This window comes from Onychostruthus taczanowskii, unplaced genomic scaffold (genome assembly GCF_017590055.1).
Source record: "Onychostruthus taczanowskii isolate IOZ18803 unplaced genomic scaffold, ASM1759005v1 scaffold61, whole genome shotgun sequence".
NCBI lineage: Eukaryota > Metazoa > Chordata > Aves > Passeriformes > Passeridae > Onychostruthus > Onychostruthus taczanowskii.
This window is the reverse complement of record NW_024503790.1, coordinates 931,348-955,138: the sequence shown is the minus strand read 5'-3', so window position 1 is coordinate 955,138 and position 23,791 is coordinate 931,348. Positions and strand designations below refer to the sequence as shown.

The 23,791-nt window shown below is 62.6% G+C and overlaps 1 protein-coding gene across 5 annotated transcripts; it reads left to right on the top strand.

Annotated features, from left to right (window-relative positions):
- The first annotated feature begins 78 nt into the window (after positions 1-78).
- Positions 79-23,031, top strand: CROCC (ciliary rootlet coiled-coil, rootletin). Of its 5 annotated transcripts, none has more exons than XM_041419766.1 (35): positions 79-146; positions 2,841-2,980; positions 3,981-4,160; positions 4,238-4,321; positions 4,396-4,487; positions 4,782-4,947; positions 5,468-5,574; positions 5,651-5,857; positions 6,354-6,450; positions 6,524-6,619; positions 6,940-7,104; positions 7,250-7,428; positions 7,979-8,090; positions 10,025-10,074; positions 10,507-10,651; positions 11,027-11,392; positions 11,735-11,928; positions 12,058-12,185; positions 12,634-12,785; positions 13,180-13,281; positions 13,707-13,841; positions 14,658-14,789; positions 14,861-15,099; positions 15,681-15,840; positions 15,928-16,095; positions 16,546-16,864; positions 17,358-17,479; positions 17,556-17,676; positions 19,330-19,481; positions 19,636-19,818; positions 20,300-20,452; positions 20,995-21,177; positions 21,449-21,565; positions 22,145-22,255; positions 22,408-23,031. In XM_041419766.1, exons 2-35 carry the CDS (start codon positions 2,846-2,848, stop codon positions 22,456-22,458), a joined length of 5,103 nt encoding a protein of 1,700 aa, XP_041275700.1. In that variant the 5' UTR covers positions 79-146; positions 2,841-2,845; the 3' UTR covers positions 22,459-23,031. The 5 variants fall into 5 exon arrangements, with proteins under 5 accessions (XP_041275700.1, XP_041275701.1, XP_041275699.1 ...); XM_041419767.1 differs by lacking the exon at positions 79-146 and adding an exon at positions 230-284; XM_041419765.1 differs by lacking the exon at positions 79-146 and adding an exon at positions 654-729.
- The last annotated feature ends 760 nt before the right edge of the window (positions 23,032-23,791 follow it).

Genomic DNA, 23,791 nt, shown 5'->3' with positions numbered 1-23,791 from the left:
TCCCCTGGGCGGGCTCAGAGCAGCCAGGATGAGCTTTTGTGATTCCCATTCCTTGCCGGTGCCGAGGGAATGGGATTGGACACGGAGCACAACAGAACCTGTTGCTTAGCAGTGGTTTCTGTTGGGAAGGACACCGGGAGGGGAAGGTAAGAGAGGAAATGAGGGGAAAAGGAGGGGTTTTGGGACACAAGTGCTGGGGGATGGAATTGGAGTTAGCTCCTGGCTGGCTGGAGGCATCCAAGACTCCGTAAATCCTCAATCCCATCTGCCTGCTCCCGGCCCTGGTAATCTCCGGGGGAGAAAGGGCACTTTCCCTGCCGGGGTGGGGGGAGAGGGGAGGGCGGCCGGGCGAGCCCCTCCTGCCCGGAGCGCGGCTTGGGACCGGATCCATCCCTTGTTTCAGGGGCAGGGACGCCTCCAGCCCCCGTCCTGGGGGATTTGGGGCCCGGCTTGGGGCTTTATGCCCACGTTACCCAGGGTGGGAGCAGAAAGTCTTTGATTACGCTGGGGATAATTAAAGCTCCGGCAGGGGGGATGATCCGGGGTCCCGGGGCCATACCCGCATCCCGGGGGTGTTAAAGCCGCTTCACCCCTCGGCAACCCCGGCTCGCTCCACCCCGGAGCTTTTCCTGCCGGAGCCAACTCGGGGTTAATGAGCTTAAGGAGCGCGGGGCTCAAGGCCAGGGCCCTGCGGGAGCGCCGTGCCCCGGGAGAGCGGCTCCGTCCCGGGTAAGGACCGCCCCACGCCTGCGGGCACGGCCGGGGCTGCCGTTTGCTTCTGGTTCCCTTCCTTTTCCTCCTTCTGCTCCCGCCCGGAGCCTCGGGGTGGGTTTGTCGGCAGAGCCCGGGAATGCTGAGGGGCTGCTGGGGCAGGATGGGGCCGTGCCGCTGTCGGGACCTCCAGGAAGAGGAGGGTCCCCGCTCCCGCCGTCACGCGGGGAGGGGACGCGGATTTCGGGCTAATCCCGACCCCGCATCCGCTTCCCGCGGGCGGGCACCGAGCCCGAACCGCCCCAAATCCCGGGAAAAGGGACCGGGGGACGAGGAGGCCGCGGCAAGGGGGTGCCCGGGGCTCGGGAGATGCTCCCGGGGCTGAGGTGGGGACACCGCGTCCCCCCCGGCGGGGGGAGCGTGGGATGGGGACCGGGAATGGGAACGGGACCGGGACCGGGATCGGGGTCGGGAGTGGGATCGGGAATGGCACTCGGGCAGCGGGTTTGGGAGGGCAAAGGGGGGTTGTGGTGGGAAAATCGCGGATCGGGGCGGCTCCGTGATCCCAGCGGAGAATCAGGGGCGGGTCTGCGGCCGCGAATGGAAAAGTGCCGCGGTTTGGGATCTTAAATGAGAATTTACGGTGGTTTGGGGATCGCAAATGCGAATTTTCGGCGGTTTGGGGATCACAGCTGTGAATCTGCAGCAGAGTTTGGGATCACAAGCACTAATTTTTAATGATTTTGTGGTTGCAACTGTAAATCTGCAACAGTTTTGTTGTTGTAACTGGAAATCTGCAGCAGTTTTGGGATCACAAATAGGAATTCACAACAGTTTTGGGATCACAAATGCAAGTTTGTGACAGTTTTATGATTGCAACTGTCAATCTGCAGTGGTTTTGGGATCACAAACATGAATTTGCAGAGGTTTTGGCATTAGAAATCCAAATTTTGTGTCAGTTTTGTGATTGCAGTTACAAATCTGCAGCATTTTTTGTGGTTGTAACTGGAAATCTGCAACAGTTCTGGAATAAAACGTTAATTTACAACGGTTTTGGGACCATAAACATGAATTTGCAGCAGTTTTGGAAAACACAAACAGGAATTTATAGCAGTTTTGGGATCACAGACATGAGTTTACAGTGAGTTTGGTGTCAACTATTAATTTGCAACAGTTTGGGGATTGTGACTGGAAATCTGCAGCGGGTTTGGGATCACAAACATGAATTTTTAGTGATTTTGTTGTTGTGACTGTAAATCTGCCACGTGTTTTGGGATTGTAACTGGAGACCTGCAGCAGTTTTGGGATCACAGTCATGAATTTACAGCAGTTTTGGGATCCAAATGCAAATTTGTAACAGTTTTATGACTGCAGCTGTAAATCTGCAGGGGTTTTGTGATCACAAACACTGATTTGCAGCAGTTTGGGGATCATAGCTGCAAATCTGCAGCAGTTTTGCTCTTGCAGCTGTAAACCTGCCATAGATTTATAATCCCAAACACACATTTACAGAGGTTTTATGTTGCAGCTGCAAAATGAAGTGGGTTTGGATCACAACTGTTGATCTGCAGCACTTTGTGATCCCATACTCCAGATTTTGGCCATTTTGTGGTTGCAGCTGCAAATCCCTGGCAGATTTTGTGATTGTGAACATGGATCTGAACGTCCTTGCAGTCACAACTGCAAATTTCCCGTGGGTTTTTGACCAGAACTGTGCATTTCCAGCAGCTCTTCCCTCACAAAGAGCATTCCTTGGAATGTCTGAGTGTGGGAGGTGGCATTTCCAGCCAGGCCAGGGGGCAGAATGCTCCCCATGGGCTGGAGGAGACATGTTGAGGGGTGGTGGGATTTTGATAGAAATCCCCGTTTGTTCCTGGTTATTAAAATCAAAGCAAATATCAGGGAAAAATCCCAAGGCAGGTTGTCGTTCCTATCCCTGAGGATCCTTTATCTGAATGCTGCACCCAGGGAGGGCTCAGCCCCTTCCCAAGGGGAGCAGAGCAGCTCGTGGTGGCAAAGGATGCCCTGGCTGTGTCCTGGGCTGGATCCTGTCCCAGATCCCACCCTGGATCCCACCCTGGATCCCAGATCCCGGATCCCATCCTGCCTCTCTCCATCCCATCCTGCAGGGGCCATGGCCTCGCTGCTGTCCCTGCAGGAGGAGAACAGGATCCTGCAGCAGGAGCTGTCCCGCGTCGAGGACCTGCTGGCGCAGAGCCGGGCCGAGCGCGATGAGCTGGCCATCAAGTACAACGCCCTCAGTGAGCGGGTGAGCCCCCCAAATCCCCCCTTTTAACCCCAAAATCCACAGCGGGCCATCAAGTACAACGCCCTCAGTGAGCGGGTGAGCCCCCCAAATCCCCCTTTTTAACCCCAAAATCCACAGCTGGCCATCAAGTACAACGCCCTCAGTGAGCGGGTGAGCCCCCCAAATCCCCCTTTTTAACCCCAAAATCCACAGCTGGCCATCAAGTACAACGCTCTCAGTGAGCGGGTGAGCTCCCCCAAATCCCCCTTTTCAGCCCCAAAATCCACAGCTGGCCATCAAGTACAATGTCCTCAGCCAGCCCTCCCAAATCCCCCTTTTTAACCCCAAAATCCAGAGCTGTCCATCAGGTACAATGCCCTCAGCCAGCCCTCCCAAATCGCCTTTTCAGTCCCAAACTCCAGGTGGTGCCAGCTCCAGCCCTGGCGTTCCCTGTGTGGGGTGGGGGAGCTGTGGTGTCCCCGTGGTGGGAATTGTCCAGACCAGTCCTGGCTTGCCAAGGCTTGTCCCTCCCTGTTTTATTTGTCCTGCTGGATTTTTGGGAAGGAACCCCCCCCTCCCTGTGGGAATCCTTCAGTTTTCCAGCACTTTGCCCTGGCAACCAGGAATTCCTAAGGGCTTTGGCCCTCCCAGTGCTGAGTGTGCCCCAAACTGATGGGATACTGGAGGAATCCCTTGGTTTGTGCCTCATTATTAAAAATAAAAGCAAATATCAGGAAAATATCCCCAGGCAAGTTTCCAATCCTGTACCCAAGGATCCTTTATCCATCAGCCACTCCATGCAAACTGGGAAGGGGCTTTGCTGAACCCACAGACTGGAGGTTGAGTTATCCTTAAAACCACCCCAGAAGTTCCCCATTCATCCCCTCCCTGTGCATGGAGAAATGGGAGAATGTGGGAATCGGGGCCTTTGGCTGGCTGGGATTTACCATGGAACCCCTGGAAGAGAGGCTGGGGATGCCCAGGGGTGTGAGGGTGCCAGCCTGGGCTCCCCTGATCCCAGCTGGAGCAGAGCCTGCGGCTGGAGCCAGAGGAAGCAGCCGAGAGCCGGAGCCTGGCCCAGCACAACATCGAGCTCCGGAGGCTGCTGGAGGAGGAGCAGGCTGCCTACAAGAGGAAGCTCCAGGCCTACCAGGAGGGCCAGCAGCGCCAGGCCCAGCTGGTGCAGAAGCTCCAAGCCAAGGTAAATCCTTCCTGGCGGGGCACTGGGGTAATCTGGGGACACCCCACCATTGGTGTCACCCCCTGTCTCTCCCCCAGGTATTGCAGTACAAGAAGAAATGTGGGGAAGTGGAGCAGCAGCTGCTGGAGAAGGCGACGGAGCTGGAGCAGGAGAGGCTGACAGTGAGGAAGGCTTTGGGGGTCCCCTGCCCCAAATCCCAAATTGGGGTGATGGCCACCAGGGGATATTCCCACAGATCCAGCTGGATGCCAGCGGCTCCCAGCCCGATGAGGAGAGCAGCAACGAGCTGGAGAACGCCCTGATCCGGCTGGAGGAGGAGCAGCAGAGGTGGGCAGGACCCAGGGGATGTGGGGATTCCCGGGAGATGCTGAACTCAGTGGTCCCCAATCCCAGGAGCAGCAGAGGTGGGTGGGAATGTGAGGATTCCCAGGGGATGCTGACCCCCGTGATCTCCAGTCTCAGAAGCAGCAGAGGTGGGCAGGACCCGGGGGGGGTGTGAGGATTCCCAGAGGATGCTGAGCTCGGTGATCCTCAATCCCAGGAGTGGCAGAGCTGGGTGGGATCCCGAGGGGAATGTGAGGATTCCCATGGGATCCTGACCTCGTTGATCCCCGGTGCCAGGAGCAGCAGCCTGGTGCAGGTGAACTCGATGCTGCGGGAGCAGCTGGAGCAGGCCAACGTGGCCAACGCGGCGCTGAGCGAGGACATCCGGAAGCTCACGGCGGACTGGGCACGGGCCCGGGACGAGCTGGAGCAGCGGGAGGCGGAGTGGAGGCGGGAGGAGGAGGTGGGGGACACCCGGGCAGGGACAGGGGACACCAGGGAGCAGCAGCAGGGAGAGGGGTGTGAGGCAGGGGGATGAGGGGATGTGGGATCATGGAGAGGGGTGTGGGGTGGTGGGGGATGCTGCAAAGAGCAGAGTTTGGGGAATATGGGGGGGACGTGATGGGAAGAGCATGCAAGACAGAGGGCTGCGGAATGTGGGGTCACTGAGGAGGGATGCAGGGCCGGGGGGATGTTCCGTGGGGAAGGATTTGGGGGTGTGACATGGATGGGAAAGGGAGATGAGGCAGGGGGATGCAGGGATGTGTGAGGGACAATTACACAGGACCCATGGGAGGGATGTGGGACCATGGGGGATGTGATGGGAACGGGATGTGAGGCAGGGACGTGTCACCCCCCCTCCGTGCCCACAAGAATTGGGGTGGGGCTGCGGAGGACCGTTGGGGTGATGGGTGTGGCCAGGAGGGATATTTGGGAATTTGGGGACCGTGGTGGATCCCTGATCCCTCTCCATCCCACCCCAGTCCTTCAACACCTACTTCAGCAACGAGCACAGCCGGCTCCTGACCCTCTGGCGGCAGCTGGTGACCTTCAGGCGCCACTTCGGGGAGATGAAGGCCACCACCGAGAGGTCAGCGGGACCCGGGGCGGGCTCCCTCCCTCCGGGGATCCCTGGGGATCCCACCCTGCGCCTCCCTCCCGCACAGGGACCTGTCGGAGCTGGGCCACGAGGTGTCGCGGACGGGCCGCGCCGCCCACGCCGCCTGCCTGCACCTGGCCGCCAACCTGCGGCTGGCCGAGAGCCAGGCGGGAGCGGCCCGCGAGCGGCAGGAGCTGCGCCTGGAGCAGCTGCAGGAGCAGCTGGCGGCGCGGGCACGGGACGCGGAGCTGGAGAAAGCCACCCTGGCAGCAAGGTACCGGGGGCTGGGGGACACCCGGTGGGCGAGGGGAGGAATGGAAGTGCAGGGGATGTGGCACAGGGTGGGGAGGGACTGAGTCAGAGGGATGGGATGCAGGAGCACCAGGAGGGCTGCAGGAGGACCAGGAGGATGTTCCACAGGGAAGATTTTGGGGATGTGGCACAGGACGGGAAGGGAATATGGGTCAGAGGGATGGGATGCAGGAGCACCAGGATGGGGAGGATGCACCGCAATGGGGCCATGGAGGATGTTTCATGGGGAAGGTTTTGGGGCTGTGGCGTGGATGGGAAGGGATGTGAGGTCGGGGATGTTGGATGTTGCATACTGGATGTTGGATGCTGGGTGTTGGGTGCTGGATGTTGGGTGCTGGATGTTGGATGTTGGATATTGGGTGTTGGATGCTGGGTGTTGGATGCTGCATGCTGGGTGTTGGGTGCTGGATGTTGGATGTTGGATATTGGGTGTTGGATGCCGGCTGTGTCCTGGCCAGGCTGGCAGAGCTGACGGCGGCCCTGGAGCGGCGCCGGAGCGAGGACGAGGAGAAGGAGCGGGCGGTGGAAGCGCTGACCCTGCAGCTGCGGGAGCTGGTGGGTGCAGGGTGTGGGAGTTTGGGGATGCAGGTCTGTCATTCCCGGCCTGATCCCATCCCGGGGCTTGCAGGAGGCCGCGCGTGCCCGGGAGCCGACGCCGGAGCAGATGCAGGCTCTGCGCTCCGAGCTGGAGCTGCTGCGCCGGACGCTGCACGAGGTCACCCAGGTGCTGGGACACCCCGGGGCCACCCACTGCCAGGAGGGGCCTCTCCCTGCCTCAGTGTCCCCTCCCTGCCTCAGTGTCCCCTCCTTGTCTCAGTGTCCTCTTCCTTGATTCATTTTTGCATTTCTTATTCAGTTTCCCCTCTCTCTGATTCAGTTTTCCCCTCCCTGCCTCAGTTTCCCCCTTGACTTGATTTCCCATTTCCCACCTCATTTTCCCCTTCCCTGGACTCCGTGTCCCCTTTCTCACCTTGGTTTGTTCCCCCCTTCACTGACTTAATTCCCTTCCCTGCCTCACTTTCCCCTGGATTTTCTTGGGAATAGGCGGTTCTGGCTGATGACCCCGAGCCCCCCACACCTGCTGTGTCCCCCCCGTGTCCCCCCGTGTCCCCTCCGTGTCCCGCCGTGTCCCCTCTCCGCAGCCTCTCTGCCAGCGCCGCTGCCGCTGCCATCCATGCAGCCCTGAGCCGGCGCCAGCTCCAGCTGCAGGTGAGCTGGGAGGAGGAGGAGGATGGGGATGGGATGGGATAATGGCATAATGGGATGGGATGGGATGGGATGGGATGGGATGGGATGGGATGGGGGATGGGAAGGATGGGAACGAGGGAAGGATCTGATGAAGGCTGGCCCCCAGGAGGCCCGGAGCCAGGTGGAGGCGGGCCGGGAGGCGGCCGGGAGCCTGCGGCGGGAGCTGGGAATGCTGGAGCAGCGGCTGGAGCAGCTGGGAGCCGAGGCCGGGAGCTGCAGGCGGGCGCAGGAGGAGGCCCAGCGGGAGGGGCTTCAGCTGCGGGCCCAGGTCGAGGGGCTGCGCAGGTACCACCCCTCTGTCTGTCCTGTGTGTCCGGCTGTCTGTCCCTGTGTGTCCCTGTGTCTGTCCCTGAATGTCCATCTGTCTGTCCCTGTGCATCTGTGTGTCCCTGTGTCCATGTGCCTATGCCTGTGTGTCCATGTGCCCATGTGTCTGTGTGTCCATGTGCCCATGCCTGTGCCCGTGTCCATGTCCCTGTGTATCCATGTGCCCATGTGTCTGTGTTTCCATGTCCCTGTGTGTCCCTGTGTCCATGTGTCCATGTGCCTGTGTGTCCATGTCCCTGTGTGTCTGTGTGCCCGTGTGCCTGTGTGCCCATGTTCCTGTGCCCGTGTGTCCATGTGTCCATGTGTCCATGTGCCCGTGTGTCTGTGTGCCTGTGTGCCCGTGTGCCCGTGTGTCCATGTTCCTGTGCCCGTGTGTCCATGTGTCTGTGTGCCCGTGTCCCTGTGTCCATGTATCCATGGCTGTGTGCCTGTGTCCATGTGCCTGTGTGTCTGTGTGTCCCTGTGTCCATGTCTGTGTGTCCGTGTGTCCATGTCCGTGTGTCCGCAGGGAGCTGTGCCGCGCGGAGGCGGCGCTGGCGGAGGAGCAGCAGCGGGCGGGGGCCCTGCAGCAGGAGCGGGAGCAGCTGCGGTGCCGCAGCGAGGGGCTGCAGGACTCCCGGGTGCTGGATGTTGGATGTTGGATATTGGGTGTTGGATGCTGGGTGTTGGATGCTGCATGCTGGGTGTTGGGTGCTGGATGTTGGATGTTGGATATTGGGTGTTGGATGCTGGGTGTTGGATGCTGCATGCTGGGTGTTGGGTGCTGGATGTTGGATGTTGGATATTGGGTGTTGGATGCCGGCTGTGTCCTGGCCAGGCTGGCAGAGCTGACGGCGGCCCTGGAGCGGCGCCGGAGCGAGGACGAGGAGAAGGAGCGGGCGGTGGAAGCGCTGACCCTGCAGCTGCGGGAGCTGGTGGGTGCAGGGTGTGGGAGTTTGGGGATGCAGGTCTGTCATTCCCGGCCTGATCCCATCCCGGGGCTTGCAGGAGGCCGCGCGTGCCCGGGAGCCGACGCCGGAGCAGATGCAGGCTCTGCGCTCCGAGCTGGAGCTGCTGCGCCGGACGCTGCACGAGGTCACCCAGGTGCTGGGACACCCCGGGGCCACCCACTGCCAGGAGGGGCCTCTCCCTGCCTCAGTGTCCCCTCCCTGCCTCAGTGTCCCCTCCTTGTCTCAGTGTCCTCTTCCTTGATTCATTTTTGCATTTCTTATTCAGTTTCCCCTCTCTCTGATTCAGTTTTCCCCTCCCTGCCTCAGTTTCCCCCTTGACTTGATTTCCCATTTCCCACCTCATTTTCCCCTTCCCTGGACTCCGTGTCCCCTTTCTCACCTTGGTTTGTTCCCCCCTTCACTGACTTAATTCCCTTCCCTGCCTCACTTTCCCCTGGATTTTCTTGGGAATAGGCGGTTCTGGCTGATGACCCCGAGCCCCCCACACCTGCTGTGTCCCCCCCGTGTCCCCCCGTGTCCCCTCCGTGTCCCGCCGTGTCCCCTCTCCGCAGCCTCTCTGCCAGCGCCGCTGCCGCTGCCATCCATGCAGCCCTGAGCCGGCGCCAGCTCCAGCTGCAGGTGAGCTGGGAGGAGGAGGAGGATGGGGATGGGATGGGATAATGGCATAATGGGATGGGATGGGATGGGATGGGATGGGATGGGATGGGATGGGGGATGGGAAGGATGGGAACGAGGGAAGGATCTGATGAAGGCTGGCCCCCAGGAGGCCCGGAGCCAGGTGGAGGCGGGCCGGGAGGCGGCCGGGAGCCTGCGGCGGGAGCTGGGAATGCTGGAGCAGCGGCTGGAGCAGCTGGGAGCCGAGGCCGGGAGCTGCAGGCGGGCGCAGGAGGAGGCCCAGCGGGAGGGGCTTCAGCTGCGGGCCCAGGTCGAGGGGCTGCGCAGGTACCACCCCTCTGTCTGTCCTGTGTGTCCGGCTGTCTGTCCCTGTGTGTCCCTGTGTCTGTCCCTGAATGTCCATCTGTCTGTCCCTGTGCATCTGTGTGTCCCTGTGTCCATGTGCCTATGCCTGTGTGTCCATGTGCCCATGTGTCTGTGTGTCCATGTGCCCATGCCTGTGCCCGTGTCCATGTCCCTGTGTATCCATGTGCCCATGTGTCTGTGTTTCCATGTCCCTGTGTGTCCCTGTGTCCATGTGTCCATGTGCCTGTGTGTCCATGTCCCTGTGTGTCTGTGTGCCCGTGTGCCTGTGTGCCCATGTTCCTGTGCCCGTGTGTCCATGTGTCCATGTGTCCATGTGCCCGTGTGTCTGTGTGCCTGTGTGCCCGTGTGCCCGTGTGTCCATGTTCCTGTGCCCGTGTGTCCATGTGTCTGTGTGCCCGTGTCCCTGTGTCCATGTATCCATGGCTGTGTGCCTGTGTCCATGTGCCTGTGTGTCTGTGTGTCCCTGTGTCCATGTCTGTGTGTCCGTGTGTCCATGTCCGTGTGTCCGCAGGGAGCTGTGCCGCGCGGAGGCGGCGCTGGCGGAGGAGCAGCAGCGGGCGGGGGCCCTGCAGCAGGAGCGGGAGCAGCTGCGGTGCCGCAGCGAGGGGCTGCAGGACTCCCGGGACCAGGCTGCCCGTGACGCCCAGGCTGCCCATGAGCAGCTGGAGCACAGGTGGGCACGGGGCATGGGTGGGTGTGGAGGTCACAGGTGGGCACAGGAGGGTTCAGGTGGGGAGCCAGGTGGGCACCGGGGGGACCCAGGTGTGTATGGGGTCAAGGTGGGTACAGGGTATACGAGGGGTCCAAGAGGGTTCAGATGAGCTCAGGTGGGTGTAGGTGGGCACAGGTGGTTGTAGGTGGGTGCATGTGGGCTCAGGTGCATACAGGTGCACATAGGTAGGTGATGGAGGGCACAGCACCCCCAGGACCTACCTGTGATGGATGCAGGTGGGCACAGGTGGGCACAGATGGGTGTACAGGGGCATGGGTGGGTGTGCGGGGGGGTACAGGAGGGTTCGGGTGGGTACAGGTGGGTTCAGGGGGGCACAGGTGGGTGCACAGGGGACACAGGCGGGCACAGATGGGCTGTGCTGTCCCCACACAGCCAGCAGCAGGTGCAGGAGCTGGAGGCGCAGCGGGCGCGGGCGCAGCGGGAGCTGCTGGAGGCGCGGGAGGAGCTGAGCCGGGCGCTGCTGGAGGCGGAGCTGGCCCGGGGCGAGCAGGAGGCGCTGGCAGAGGCCCTGGGCAAGGTGGGCACCCGGGCCTGCCCCACAGTGGGGCTGGGCATGGATACAGGTGCATCCCCGTGGGTACAGGTGAATCCCCGTGGATGTATCCCCGGGAGTGCCAGCCCTGCTGTGGGTGCAGCCCCATGCCCCAGCTGCCCATGGCCCTGTTCCACAGGTGTCCCCACATACCCCAGGTATCCCCAAGTGTCCCCAATGCCCCGGGTGCCCCCTGTGCCCCAGGTGCACCCCAGGTCCCAGGTGAGCCCCAGGTGCCCCCATGCCACAGGTGTTCCCTGAGCCCCAGGTGCTCCCCGTGTCCCCCTGCCCCAGGCACTGCCCCTGCCCCCGTCGCCCCATCCCGCCGTGCCCCCGGTGCCAGCCGGTGCCCGCTCGCAGGCGCAGGGCAGCTGCGGGGAGCTGGCGGAGGCCCGGCGGGCGGCGGAGGCGGAGGAGTCGCGGCTGCGGGACGCGCTGGCCAAGACCAGCGAGCTGGCGGCCGGGCTGGCCCGGGACAAGGCGGAGCTGGGCCGGCGGCTGGAGCGGCTGGAGCAGGAGCGGGAGCGGGGCCGGCTGCGCAGCCGGGAGCTGTGCCGGGAGCTGGCGCTGCTGCGGGCGCGGCTGGAGAGCGGCCCCCGCCCCGGCAGCGAGCGGCGGGACCTGGAGCGGCCGCGGGGGAACCCCCGGGACGACGGGCGGGGGTTGCGGGAGGAGCTGCGGGAGCTGCGTGGGCTCCACGAGCGGCTGCGCCACAGCCTGGGCCAGGTGGGCACGGCGGGGGCAACTGGGAGGGTGCTGGGGCAACTGGGAGCGCTGGGGAGGGTGCCAGGGGTAACTGGGAGGGTACCAGGGACAACTGGGAGCATTGGGGAGGGTGCGAGGTGTACTTGAGACAGGTGGGGAGGGGGCATGGGGCCACTGGGAGGGTGTCAGGGGTAAATGGGAGAGTGCCAGGGACAACTGGGAGAGGTGGGAAGAGTGTCTGGGCTAACTGGGAGGGGTGGGGAGGCTGCCAAGGGTAACTGGGAGGGGTCATGCGGTAACTGGTGGTCCCTGAGCTGTCACTGGTGTCCCCGGGCTGTCGCTGGTGTCCCCGGTGTGCCGCAGGCGGTGCAGGAGCAGAGCGCGGCGGGCGAGGCGCTGGCGCGGGCGCGGGCGGAGCAGGAGCGGCTCCGGGCGGAGCAGGAGCGGCTGGGCCGGACCCAGGCGGCGCTGGCCCAGGACGGGGCCGGGCTGGCCGTGCAGCTCGCGGCTGCCCAGCGCCAGGAGCGGCACCGCGACCGCGAGGCCGCCGGGCTCAGGTGGGGCCGGGCTCAGAGGGTACCGGGCTCAGGGGAGTGCTGGGCTCAGAGGGTGCCAGGGCGGGTCCAGCCCCGTCCCCAGCCCCTGTGCCCAGCCCTGTGCTCAGCCCTGTGCCCGGTGTCCCGCAGGTCGGAGAAGGAGGGGCTGGAGAGCGCCGTGTTCCAGCTGCAACAGGAGCTGGCCCAGCTCCAGGCCCGCAATCAGCAGCTGGAGGCCCAAGGCCAGACACTGACCCAGGCCAAGGAGGCACTGGAGGGTGAGGGGTCCCGGCCACCCGCATGTTCCATCGTCCCGGCCATGGCCAGTTCCCACTCATCCATCTCCATCTTCATCCTCGTCCATCTCCGTCTTCACTGTCCATCTCCATCAATCATCTCCATCCTCGTCCCTGTCCATCCCCATCCTCATCCTCAGCTCCATCCCCTCTTCCCCATTGACAGGGGGTGTCTCCATGACTTGTGGGTGCTCCCCCTTATGGGGAGGTGTCCCCATGGCTAAGGCTGTCCCCATGACTGGGGATGGTGTTCCCACTGACTGGGGTTGTCCCCAGTGACTGGTGGGTCCCCATTAGCTCTGGGACGTCCCTATGACTGGGGGTGTCCCCATGACTGAGTGGTGACCCTATCCCTGAGGTGTGTCCCTGTGACCGTGGCTGTCCCCATGGCGGGGCTGTCCCCATGACCGGGCTGTCCCCGTGTCCCCAGCGGAGCTGGGCGTGGCGCGGCGGGAGCGGGCGCAGGAGCTGCGGGAGCGGCGCCAGGCGGTGGCGGTGGCCGAGGCGGCCGCGGTGACAGCGGCCCTGCAGAGCGCCCGCGACGCGCACCGGGAGCAGCTGGAGCACCTCCAGCGCGAGAAGGTGCGCACGGGGTGGGGGGGCACGAGGGTTTGAGGCTGCAGGAGGGATTTGAGGGGCATGGTGCTGGGATTTTGGGGTGCTGTGGTGGAGGTTTTTAGGGTGCAATAGTGATTTTGGGGGTTTTAAGGGTGATTGTTGGGGCATGATGGTGGTTATTGGGGAACAATGTTGGGGTTTGGGGCTCTGGTAATTTTTGGGGCAAAATGTAGATTTTTGGGGTGCAGAGCTGATTTTTGATGCACGTGCTGATTGTTGAGGGTACAGTGGTGATTTTTGGGGGGCAACCTTGATTTCTGACATTCCCACTGATTGTTGGGGCACAATGCTTGGGCTGCAGGATTGTTTGGGTTCGCTGATGATTTTTGGGGTCCACTGGTGATTTTGGGGCTGGCAGGAGGAGCTGGAGGCCGAGCGGGGCCGGCTGGTGCAGGAGCACGAGGAGCTGGTGGCCGAGCTGGCGGCAGCGCGGCAGCAGCGCCAGAGCGAGAAGCAGCAGGTGGTGGCCCTGATGTCCCCCGTCCCTGTGCCACCTCTGATGTCCCCTCAGCCGTGTGCCACTCCCCTGTCCCCCTGTCCCTGTGCCACCTCTGATGTCCCCTCAGCCCTGTGCCACTCCCCTGTCCCCCTGTCCCTGTGCCACCTCTGATGTCCCCTCAGCCCTGTGCCACTCCCCTGTCCCCCAGCCCTATGCCATTCCCCTGTCCCCCTGTCCTTGTGCCAGCCTTCATGTCCTCCTGTCCCTGTGCCACTCCCCTGTCCCCCTGTCCCAGCTCCATGTCCCCCAGCCCTATGCCAGCTCCATGTCCCCCCAGCCCTTTGCCACCCATGGTATCCCCCAGCTCTGTGCCACCCCTGATGTCCCCCCAGCCCTGTGCCAGCTCCATGCCCCCCCAGCCCTGTGCCACCCCCAATGTCCCCCAGGCTCTGGCGCTGCAGGAGGAGGAGCGGGTGGCCCTGGCGGGGACACTGGCAGGGCTCCAGCAGAGCCTGGATGAGGCCACAGCCGAGCTGGAGCAGCGGCGGCGAGAGGTCACGGGCCACCAGGAGAAGGAGCAGGTGAGTTTGGGGGGCTCCCAGAACCCCCCCAGGGTGGCACAGAGCCCCACAGAGCCCCCACTTCCAGCCCCTGTGCCCAGGTGTCTTCCCTCTTTGCAACCCCCATTGCCAAAGTGTCCCCTGCTCCTGCAGCCACCTGTGCCTGGGTGTCCCCTTGTCACCCCCCAATTCCTGGGCATCCCCCCCTGCAGCTCCTCCTGTCTGAATAGCCCCTGTGGCCCCCCCCATTGCAGCCCCCTCATTCCTGGGTATCCCCCATGGCCCTCCCATTGTATCCCCCCCTCCTGGGTACCCCCCACCATTGCACCCCCCAGCTTGAGCCTCACCCCCACCATTGCAAGACCCCCCCAGTGTCCCCTTTTTTTGCAGCCCCGAACCTCAACCCCCATCTCCTGCAGGAGTGGGGCTCAACTGTGGTACCTGAGCCCCCTCGCCCCATCCCTGCACCACCCCTACTGCCCCCCTCTCTCCAGGACCCCATCCCCATTGCCCCGCTCTCTCTGGGACCCTATCCTCATTTTCCCCCGTTCTTTCTGGGACCCATCCCCGTTGTCATTCCCCCCCCACCCAGATCCATCCCCACTGGCCCCCTGTCTCTGAGACTCCGTCCCCAATGTCCTCCTGTCTCCGGGACCCTATCCCCATTGCCCCCACCTCGTTCCAGGAACCCACTGTCTCCCAACCCCACTGTCCCTCCTCTCTCTCCGGGACCCCATCCTCATTGTCCCCCTCTCTCCGGGACCCCATCCTCCTGGTGCCGCCCCCCGGGACCCCCGAATGGAGGAAGGGCGCTCTCAGGGTGCCGTGTCCCCGCAGGCCTTGGCCGCGGAGCTGCGCTCGCTGCGGGCGCGGGCGGAGGAGGCGGCGCTGAGCCATGAGCGGGAGGCGAGGACGCTCCGGGACCAAGCGGCAGCGGCGGCCAAGCAGCGGGACAGCGCCCTGCGGGAGGTGAGCCGCGCCCCAAAACCCCTTCCATCCCCCTGAAATCCCCAAATCCCTGGAGTTCCCGCTCCGGGCAGGCGGAGGAGGCGCGGGCGCAGCTGCGGGCGGGGGCCGAGGCGCGGGCGGCGGCGCGGCAGGAGCTGCTGGAGGCGCAGCGAGAGGCCCGGGACAGCCGCGAGGGCCGCGACACCGAGCGGCGGCGGGCGCAGGAGGCGCGGCGGGCGCTGGGCGATGCGGCCCGGGAGAAGGAGGCGCTGCAGCGCTCCAACGAGGAGCTGCGGGCGGCCCTGCGGCGCGCCGAGGGAGAGCGCATCAGGTCGGGAACGCGGGATGGCCTCACCGGGAGTGCAGGGCGCGGCTGCAGCGCCTTGGAGGGGCTGCTCGGGGCTGGGGGGATGCTCAGGGTAAGGGAAGGTCCAAGCTGGGAGATGCAGGAGTTCGGAGTGATGAGTGGGACAAGGGGCTGCTTGAATTGGGAGATGCAGGAGTTGGGAGATGCAGGAGTTGCGAGATGCTCGGGATGAGGGAAGCACAAGTTGAGAGATGCTCAGGATGAGGGAAGCACAGGCTGGGAGGTACAGGAGTTGGGAGATGCAGGGGCTGGGAGATGCAGGAGTCTGGAGATGCTTGGGATGAGGGAAGCACAAGTTGAGATATGCTCGGGATGAGGGAAAGCAGGAGTTGGGAGTTACAAGGGTGATCCCCACCCTGGAGGGCGATGCCTGGGCTGGGGGAGGTGTTGAGATGCTCAGGTTGGAATGGGGCGCTGCTCCAGGTCAGGAGGACGCTCAGGGTAAAGTGATGGAAATTTGGGGCTGGAGGGACACCCAGGATGGGCACGGCTGGGACCGGGGGCATGGCACCCCCCCGGGCGCTGCCAGCCCCCGCTGCCCGCAGCCTGAAGCGCTCCGGGGAGGACAAGGAGCAGCGGCTGGCGCTGCTGGAGGCGGCGCGGGCGGCGGCCGAGCGGGAGGTGTCGGAGCTGCGGGCGGCGCTGCGGGGGCTGGAGCGCGCCCGCCTGGAGAGCCGGCGGGAGCTGCAGGAGCTGCGCCGCCAGGTCAGGGACAGGCACGGGGACGGGCGGTGGCACGGAGCCTCCCCGGCCCTCGGGGTGTCCCCGAACCGCTGCTCCCCTCGCGGGCAGGTGAAGGAGCTGGACAGCGAGAACAGCCGGCGGGGCCGGGAGCTGGGGGAGCTGCAGGCCCGGGTGGCCCTGGAGGAGCAGCGGGAGCAGCGGAGCCGCCGCGAGGCCTCCGGCCTCAGGCAGAAGGTGGCCGAGAGCGAGGCCGGCACCGAGGCTGCCAGGAAGGAGGTGAGGGCGTCCCCAAAGGTCCCCAAGACCCCGCTGTAGGTGACACACATCCCGAAGTGTTCCTGTGCCCCCATAGCTGGCTATCCTGTGGGTCTGGAGGTGTCCCTGTCCCCTCAGGCCGTAGCTTGGTGCCTGTTGTCCCCAGTCATCACCATCACAGTGGTATCCTGTGTCCCTGGGTGTTCCCATTGCTCCATCCTCTGCATTCCTGTGTGTTCCCACTACTGCATCCCGTGCATCCCTGGGTGTTCCCACTGCCCCACTGCTGCATCCCCTGCATCCCTGGGTGTTCCCATTGCTCCATCCCTCACTTCCCTGGAGTTCCCCTGTGACCCCACTGCTCCATCCCCCGCCTCTCTGGGGTCCCCCATCACCCCATTGCTCCATCCCCCGTTCCCCATCGCTCCCACTCCCCCTTCCCCTCTCCCATCTCTCCTGTCCCTCCCGCAGCTGCAGCAGCTGCAGCAGCGCCTGGCGGCGGCGGAGCAGGAGTTCCGGCGGCGGGAGCAGGAGCTGTCCCGCAGCCTGGAGGAGGCGCGGGGCAATGAGAAGAAGCTGCTGGCGGACGCGCGGAACCTGCAGCTCAAGGTGGAGGCGGCGCGGGCCGAGGTGGCCGAGCTGGGGCTGCGGCTGAGCGCGGCGCAGGGCCGGGCCCAGGGGCTGGAGGCGGAGCTGGCCCGCGGCGAGGAGCAGCGCAGGGCCACCGAGTCCCGCCTGGGCGGCCTCCAGGCCACCCTGCGCCGCACCGTGGCCGTGGCCAGGGCCAAGGGTGAGCGGCCCCGGGGACACCGGGGCTCCGGAGGGGGCTGAGGGGAAGGGAAATGTCATCCCGTGATCCAGCCCTGGGCATCTCCAACACACCAGTGCTCCAGCTCCTGCATCCCGGGGGTCTCCCAAACCCCCTTATTCCATCCCCTTCATCCCTGGATCCTCCCAAACCCCGTTATTCCATCCCCTTCATCCCTGGATCCTCCCAAATCCCGTTATTCCATCCCTGCATCCCTGGATCCTCCCAAACCCCATTATTCCACCCCCTGCATCTCTGGGGCCTCCCAAACCCCGTTATTCCATCCCTGCATCTCTGGGGCCTCCCAAACCCCGTTATTCCATCCCTGCATCTCTGGGGCCTCCCAAACCCTGTTCTTCCATCCCCTGCACCCCAGGGTCCCCTTCACTCCATCTCCTGCCTCCCTGGTGTCCCCCGCTGTTCTGTCCCTTCCCCCCAGGCTGGTGTCCCCCTGCCACCCCTCTTGTCCCCCCAGGCGGGGGCCCGGAGGGGCCGGGCAGCCCCGGCTCGCTCCCGGATGCCGAGGCCGATCCCGAGGCGCTGCGGACGGCGCTGCGGGAATTCCTGCGGGAGCTGCAGGACGCGCAGCGGGAGCGGGTGCGTGCCCCTGTCCCTCCCGTCCCCGGTACCCCGAAGGGCCCTTCCCGGCCCGTTGCCAGCCCCGTTCCCGCAGGAGGAGCTCCGGGGGCAGCTGGGCAGCCTGGGCCGGCGCCTGGCGGAGGCGGAGGCGGAGCGGGACAGCGCCGGCGCCCGCGCGCAGCGGCTCCAGAAACTGCTGGACGAGAGCGAGCAAGGTGATGGGGCTGTGTGGGATTCGGGGTGGTCTGGCGGCTGCTGGAGCCGCCACAGCGAGCAACAGCTCGGAGGGAAACTGAGGCACAGGGAGGGGGGTGGTGCTGCCCAGAGCGAAGGGTGCTCCCTGGGATTTCCTCCAAAATCCTGGTGGGAAACCTCATAAATCCCAGTAAACCCCGTCTGTACCTCCTTTAAACAGCAGTACAAAGTGGTAAAAATTTCCATATGTCCTTCTAACCCCAGTGAAATGGGTAAAACCCCTCTGCATCCCCCACACATCCCAGTGAAACTGGTAAACCCTCATGGATGCCCATAAATCCCACTGGAACTGCTAAACTCCCCTGTGGATCCCATGTAAATACCAGTTAAACTGGTAAACTCCACAAAACCCGGTAAAACTGGTAAAACCCCCTGTGCAAACTCCATAAATCCCAATAAAGTGGGGCAGAACCTGTCTGCACCCCACATAAATCCCAGTAAAACTGGTAAATCCCCCATGTATTTCCTGTAAACCCCAATAAAACAGCTGAAAAAAACCCTGTGCAAACTGCAGAAATGCCAATAAAATTAAATTAAATACCGAAACCATTAAAAAATAGTAATAAAAAAAACATTAAAAAATTCCCCATAAAGTGCAGTAAAACTGGTGGACTCCCTGTGCAGTCTCCATCAATGTCAGTAAAGGGGTAAAACCCCTGTGCATCCTTCTTAAACCCCAGTGAACCCAGTAACCCCTCCCAGTCTGTCCCCCATAAATTCCAATAAAACCCCAATAAAACCCCAATAAAATTCCAATAAAACCCCAGTAAAACTGGTAAAACCTGCCTGTGTCCCACAACCACCCCAGGAAAACTCGGAAATGCCCTGAGCAAATGCCATAAATCCCAATAAAGTGGGTAAAATGGGATTCAGATCCCCCCTGAATCTCCCAGAAACCCCAGTAAAATTGGGAACCTCCCGTGCTTTTCCTGTAATTCCCAGTAAAACTGGGAACCCCCCATGCAAATTCCATAAATCTCAATAAAATGGGTAAAACCCCTCTGCATCTCCCATAAATCCCAATAAGCCCCAGTAACCCTCCCAACATCCCCCATAAACTCGGATAAACCCCTCTGCAATTCCCATAAACCAAATAAACCCCAGTAAAACCCCCCTGCACCCCCATAAACCCCATTAAAACCCCACTGTAGTATCCTGTGTCGCTGGGTGTTCCCATTGCTCAATCCCCTGCATCCCTGGAGTTCCTTTTTTCCCATTGCTCCATCCCCTAACCCTAACCCTACCCCTAGCCACTGCAGCCCCACAAACCCCAGTAATACCCCATCAAAACCCCACTGCAGCCCCAGAAACCCCAATAACACCCCCTTCCATCCCCAGAAATCCCAGTAAAACCCTACTAAGACCCCTTTGCATCCCCAAGGGGGAACGGGGGGGGTCCAGCTGGGAATGTGGGATGGTCCAGCTGGAAATTGGGGTCAAATCCAGGCAGGAATGCCGGCAGTCCGGGTGGGAATGGGGGGCAGCACAGGTAGAAATGTGGGATAATCCAGGTGGGAATACCGAGCAGCCCCATGGGGTGGGAGTGCTGAGCAGTCCAGGTGGCCCCCACAAACCCCAGTAACACCTCCTCTGCACCCCCACCAACCCCGCAGAGCGGCGGGAGCTGAGCGGGGCCCGCGCCTCGCTGCTGCTGCAGGACGAGAGCCTGCGGCGCTCGCAGCGGGAATGCCGCGGGCTGCGGGAGCGCCTGAGCGCCCTGGAGAGCGGAATGCGCGCCGCCGAGAGGGAGCGGCGGGCGGGACAGGTGTCCAGGTGGGACTGTGGGATAATCCAGGTGGGAATGCCGGGCAGCCCCTGGGGAGTGTCAGGCAGCCCGGTGGGAGCGCGGGGCAGTCCAGGTGGGCACGGCGGCGTGCCCGGCACATCCCGGCTCCACGCCCGCATTGCGGCGGCTCCAGGAGAAGCTGGGCGAGCTGGAGGAGGCCCGGCAGAGGCTGGAGGTGTGCGAGGGCCGGAGCGCCCGGCTGGAGCTGCAGCGGCGGGCGCTGGAGGCGGAGCTGGGCCGGGCCCGGCGGGCGCTGGCCGAGCGGGACGCGGAGGCGCGGGAGGCGCGGGAGCGAGCGGAGCAGCTCCGCACGCAGGTACCGCACCGCTCCCGCCGGATTCCAGGGGCTGAACCGGCCTTCCATGGATCCAGTCCCACGGTTCCTCCCCGAGAGCCCTCCCAGCGCCTCCTGAAGCACTTCCCAGTCCCACAGCTCCCACTGAACCCACTCCAGTTCCCACAGTCCCCCCAGTTTCCCCTGAGCCCTGTCCCAGTCCCACAGCTCCCACTGAACCCACTCCCAGTTCCCCTAAGTTCCCCCTGGATCCCATCCCAGTTGTCCCCAGTTCCCCCAAAACCCCTCTCAGTCCTCCCAGTTATTCCTGAACACCCTCCCAATTCCTCTGCGTTCCTCCTGAACACCCATCCTGTTCCCCCAGTCCCCTCCCAGTCCCCCCACTGAGCCCTCTCCCAGTCCCCCCAGTTCCCCCTGAATCCCCTCCCAGTGCCCCCAGTTCCCCCTGAATCCCCTCCCAGTGCCCCCAGTTCCCCATTCTCCGTTCCCGTTCCGGGCACAGCTGGCTCAGGCCGAGTCCCGCTCGGGGCCGTTCCCGGTGCCACCGGGGAGCGGCTCCAAGGGGGAGGCTCCGGACGGGTCTCTGCTCCACGAGCGGCTCCTGCAGCTCCAGAACGCGCTGGCCGCCGGCGAGACGGACCGGAGGCTGCTCCAGGTGGGACCGGAACCCCTCCCAGTGCCCCCGGTTCCTTCTGAACCGCCTCCCAGTGCCTCCAGCTCCTCCCGAGCCCCTTCCCAGTCCCCTCATTCTCTGTGAATCCCCTCCCAGTCCTCCAGGTTCTCCCTAAACCCCCTCCCACTTCCCCCAGTTCCCTCTGAACCCCTCCCAGTGCCCCCATTCGCCCTGAACCACTCCCAGTCTCTTCAGTTGTGGCTCAAACACAGCCAGGCACCCTTATCCTCAGGCCAAAGGGACCCTTGGTGCTATTAAATTCAGAAATATTGACATAACCCCCTCCCACTTCCCCCAGTTCCCACTGAACCCCTCCCAGTGCCCCCGTTCCCACTGGAACTCCTCCCTCTTCCCCCTCAACCCCCTCCCAACTTCCCCCAGTTCCCCTGAATCCTGTCCCAGTTCTCCCTGGACCCAGTCCCAGTCCTCCTGAGCCCCCTGCCCGTCACCGGGGGTTTCCCCGGGTGTCACGGGGGTTTCCCCGGGTGTCACGGAGCTGTCCCGCTGTCCCCCCGGTGTCCCAGGAAGGGCTGGAGGAGGCGCGGCGGGCGCTGGCGGAGGCGCGGCGGGAGAAGGGAATGCTGCGGGAGCAGCTGCGGGAGCAGCGGGAACTGGGAATGCTGCGGGAGCCGGGAATGTTCCGGGAGCCGGGAATGCCGCGGGAGCCGGGAATGCCACCGGAGTCCTCCCAGGACCGGCAGCAGGAGGTGAGCGGGGCCGCACCCCAAATTCTCTGACCTTTGACCCCAGACAGGACATTGTGGATCCCCCATAGAGCCCCACACCCTTATGGGCTAATTAATTACCTAATTGTCATCTCATACCTATATCATCATATGTAATTATCTGATACTATATTAGATAATTGATCTATTGCCATATATATGTGTATATATATATATATTACTCTAATATATCTCTGTATTTTTCTATCTATTACACATACTTTAATAAATATTTATCTGTGTGTCTGGGCAGGAGCGGGACCCCCCCGGCCGGGCTGGATCCGCGCGGCTCCCGGCAGGGCCGGATCCCCCCGCGGGCTCGGCCGAGCGGGAGCTGGAGGAGGCTCGGAAACGCATCCAGGTGCTGCGGGTGGGTCCCTGCGCCGGGGCGAGCCCGATCCATGGGATGGGGCTGGGGCTGATCCTGACCCACGGGATGGGGCTGATCCTGATCCATGGGCTGGGGCTGGGGCTGATCCTGATTCACGGGATGGGGCTGGGGCTGATCCACGGGATGGGGCTGGGGCTGATCCTGATCCACGGGATGGGACTGGGCTGATCCATGGGCTGGGGCTGGGGTTGATCCTAATCCACAGGATGGGGCTGATCCCGATCCACGGGCTGGGGCTGCTCCTTTGGGAGCTCATCCTAATGAGAATGAGCCTGGTGCTGGTGCTGGGATGGGGCCGGGCTCATCCCGGTGGGAATGGTCCCGGTACTGGGATGGGGCTGGGCTTGTTCCAGGGGCAGGGAGGTGTTGGTGCTGGCTCACACCAGGGAGGTGTTGGTGTTTGTGCTGGTGTTGGTGTTGGTGCTGGTGTTGGTGTTTGTGCTGGTGTTGGTGCTGGTGCTGGTGTTGGTGCTGGCGCTGGCTCCAGGCCGTTCTGGGGTGCCCGCGGCAGGCAGTGCCCAGTGCGGGGTGCCGGGCACCCCTCACCCCTCCCCGCAGGCGCAGGTGTCGGCGCTGGAGCTCCGGGCCCGGCCGCTCCCCGAGGCGCCCGCGGAGCTGCAGCGGGAGCTGGAGCGGCTCCGGCTCGGCCGCGGCGGCCTGGAGGAGCAGGTGAGGGGACACGGGGACACGGGGACAGCCCGGGGGAACGCAGCCCGGGGGGACACGGCCCGGGGGGACACGGGGACACGGGGACAGCCCCGGGGGGACACGGCCCGGGGACACGGCCCGGCCCCACAGCTTCCCCTCCCTCCCTCCTGCAGATCGCGCTGCTCAAGGAGCAGGAGCTGCAGCGACATCCCAGCGGAACGTAGGGAATTCCGGGAATTCCGGGACATCCGCAGGGACCGGCACAGCTCCTCGATGGGGGGATCCATCCCCATCCCCGATCCCAGAATCCACAGCAGCTCCGCTCAGGGGTGAGCGGGATCCATCCCCATCCCTGTGCTCCAAACCCACAGCGATTTTTGTCTCCTCGTTCCCTTTTCTCCAGGAAAAAGCTGCACTTTTCCCACCAGCCGACAAAATTTGTCTATTTTTGATACAATCTGGAATCTCATGGACGGTTTACCCATTTTCCTGTTGCAGTTTTTAACGGAAAAATGGGAAATATTCCCCTTTTTTGGCCCCTGAAGACCCAGCTGATTTATTCCCCTCCAGCCTTCCAAGCCCTGCCCTCACCCCATCCTAATTTTCCCCCTTTTTCTAACAAAAATAACTCCTTGGATTTGTGTTTTTGAAGGATTTTTTAAGGAACTAGCACGATTTTTATATGGAATTTTTGGGAATGGGGGTTTTTACTGGTGCTCTGGGGCAGCCTGAGGTTGGGAAAGCCATGGGAAGGGAAGTGGTGGCTCTGACCCCGCCCCAGTCCTGGCTGGAATAAACGTGGAAAATCCAAACTGGGAGTTCTGAGGGATTTTTTGGGGGGAAGCTGGTATTTTGGGAATGCCCAAATTTGGGCTGGGTTGAATGAGGTCCCTAAATAATAATGAATTATAAGAATAATGAAGAATAAATAGAAATAAGCAAGAATTAAACCCCAATAATAATAATTAATAATAATGAAGAGTAAAGGATAAGGAATTGTAGTAAACAGCAAATAATGATGAGGATAAAGCTGCACCCCATAGATGAGAGAGAAGTTTTGGGGGCAAATTCTCCCTATAGAGGGGAAATGCACCTCATAGAGGGGAGATTCACCCTATAGACAAGAAATTCACCTTAGAGAGAGGAAATTCATCCTCCAGAGGGAAAATTGTCCTATAGGGGAGAAACTCACTGTGAGACCCCACCCACCACCCTTCTATAGGGGAACTGGGCAACACCCCAAAACCAGCCCCAAACTCACCCCAACCCCCTTTATTTTCTATAAGTGACCCAGACCTCACCCCAAACATTTCCATACTGCACATCTTCCTATAGGAACTGCCCCAAACTGAGCCCCCACATCCCCCAACCACCACCCTAAATTCGACCATTTTATACCCTAAAACCCCCCAAACCATCGTACCCCCTGTGTGCAGCGCTGGGAATTGTTCGGATTATTAGAAACTCCCCCAAAATCGGGAATAATCCCAAACGAAGGAGCCAGGAGCCCAAAAATCAGGAATAATCTCAAAGGAAGGAGCCAGGAGCCTAGAAATT

What these genes read in the sequence shown, in the direction of transcription:
- CROCC (XM_041419766.1), top strand. Translation starts at nt 2,846, where the DNA reads ATGGCCTCGCTGCTGTCCCTGCAGGAGGAGAACAGGATCCTGCAGCAG. An exon ending in CATGAGCAGCTGGAGCACAG is followed by an intron (nt 10,075 to 10,506) that starts GTGGGCACGGGG and finishes GTCCCCACACAG; the next exon opens with CCAGCAGCAGGTGCAGGAGC. An exon ending in AGGACGCGCAGCGGGAGCGG is followed by an intron (nt 17,480 to 17,555) that starts GTGCGTGCCCCT and finishes CCGTTCCCGCAG; the next exon opens with GAGGAGCTCCGGGGGCAGCT.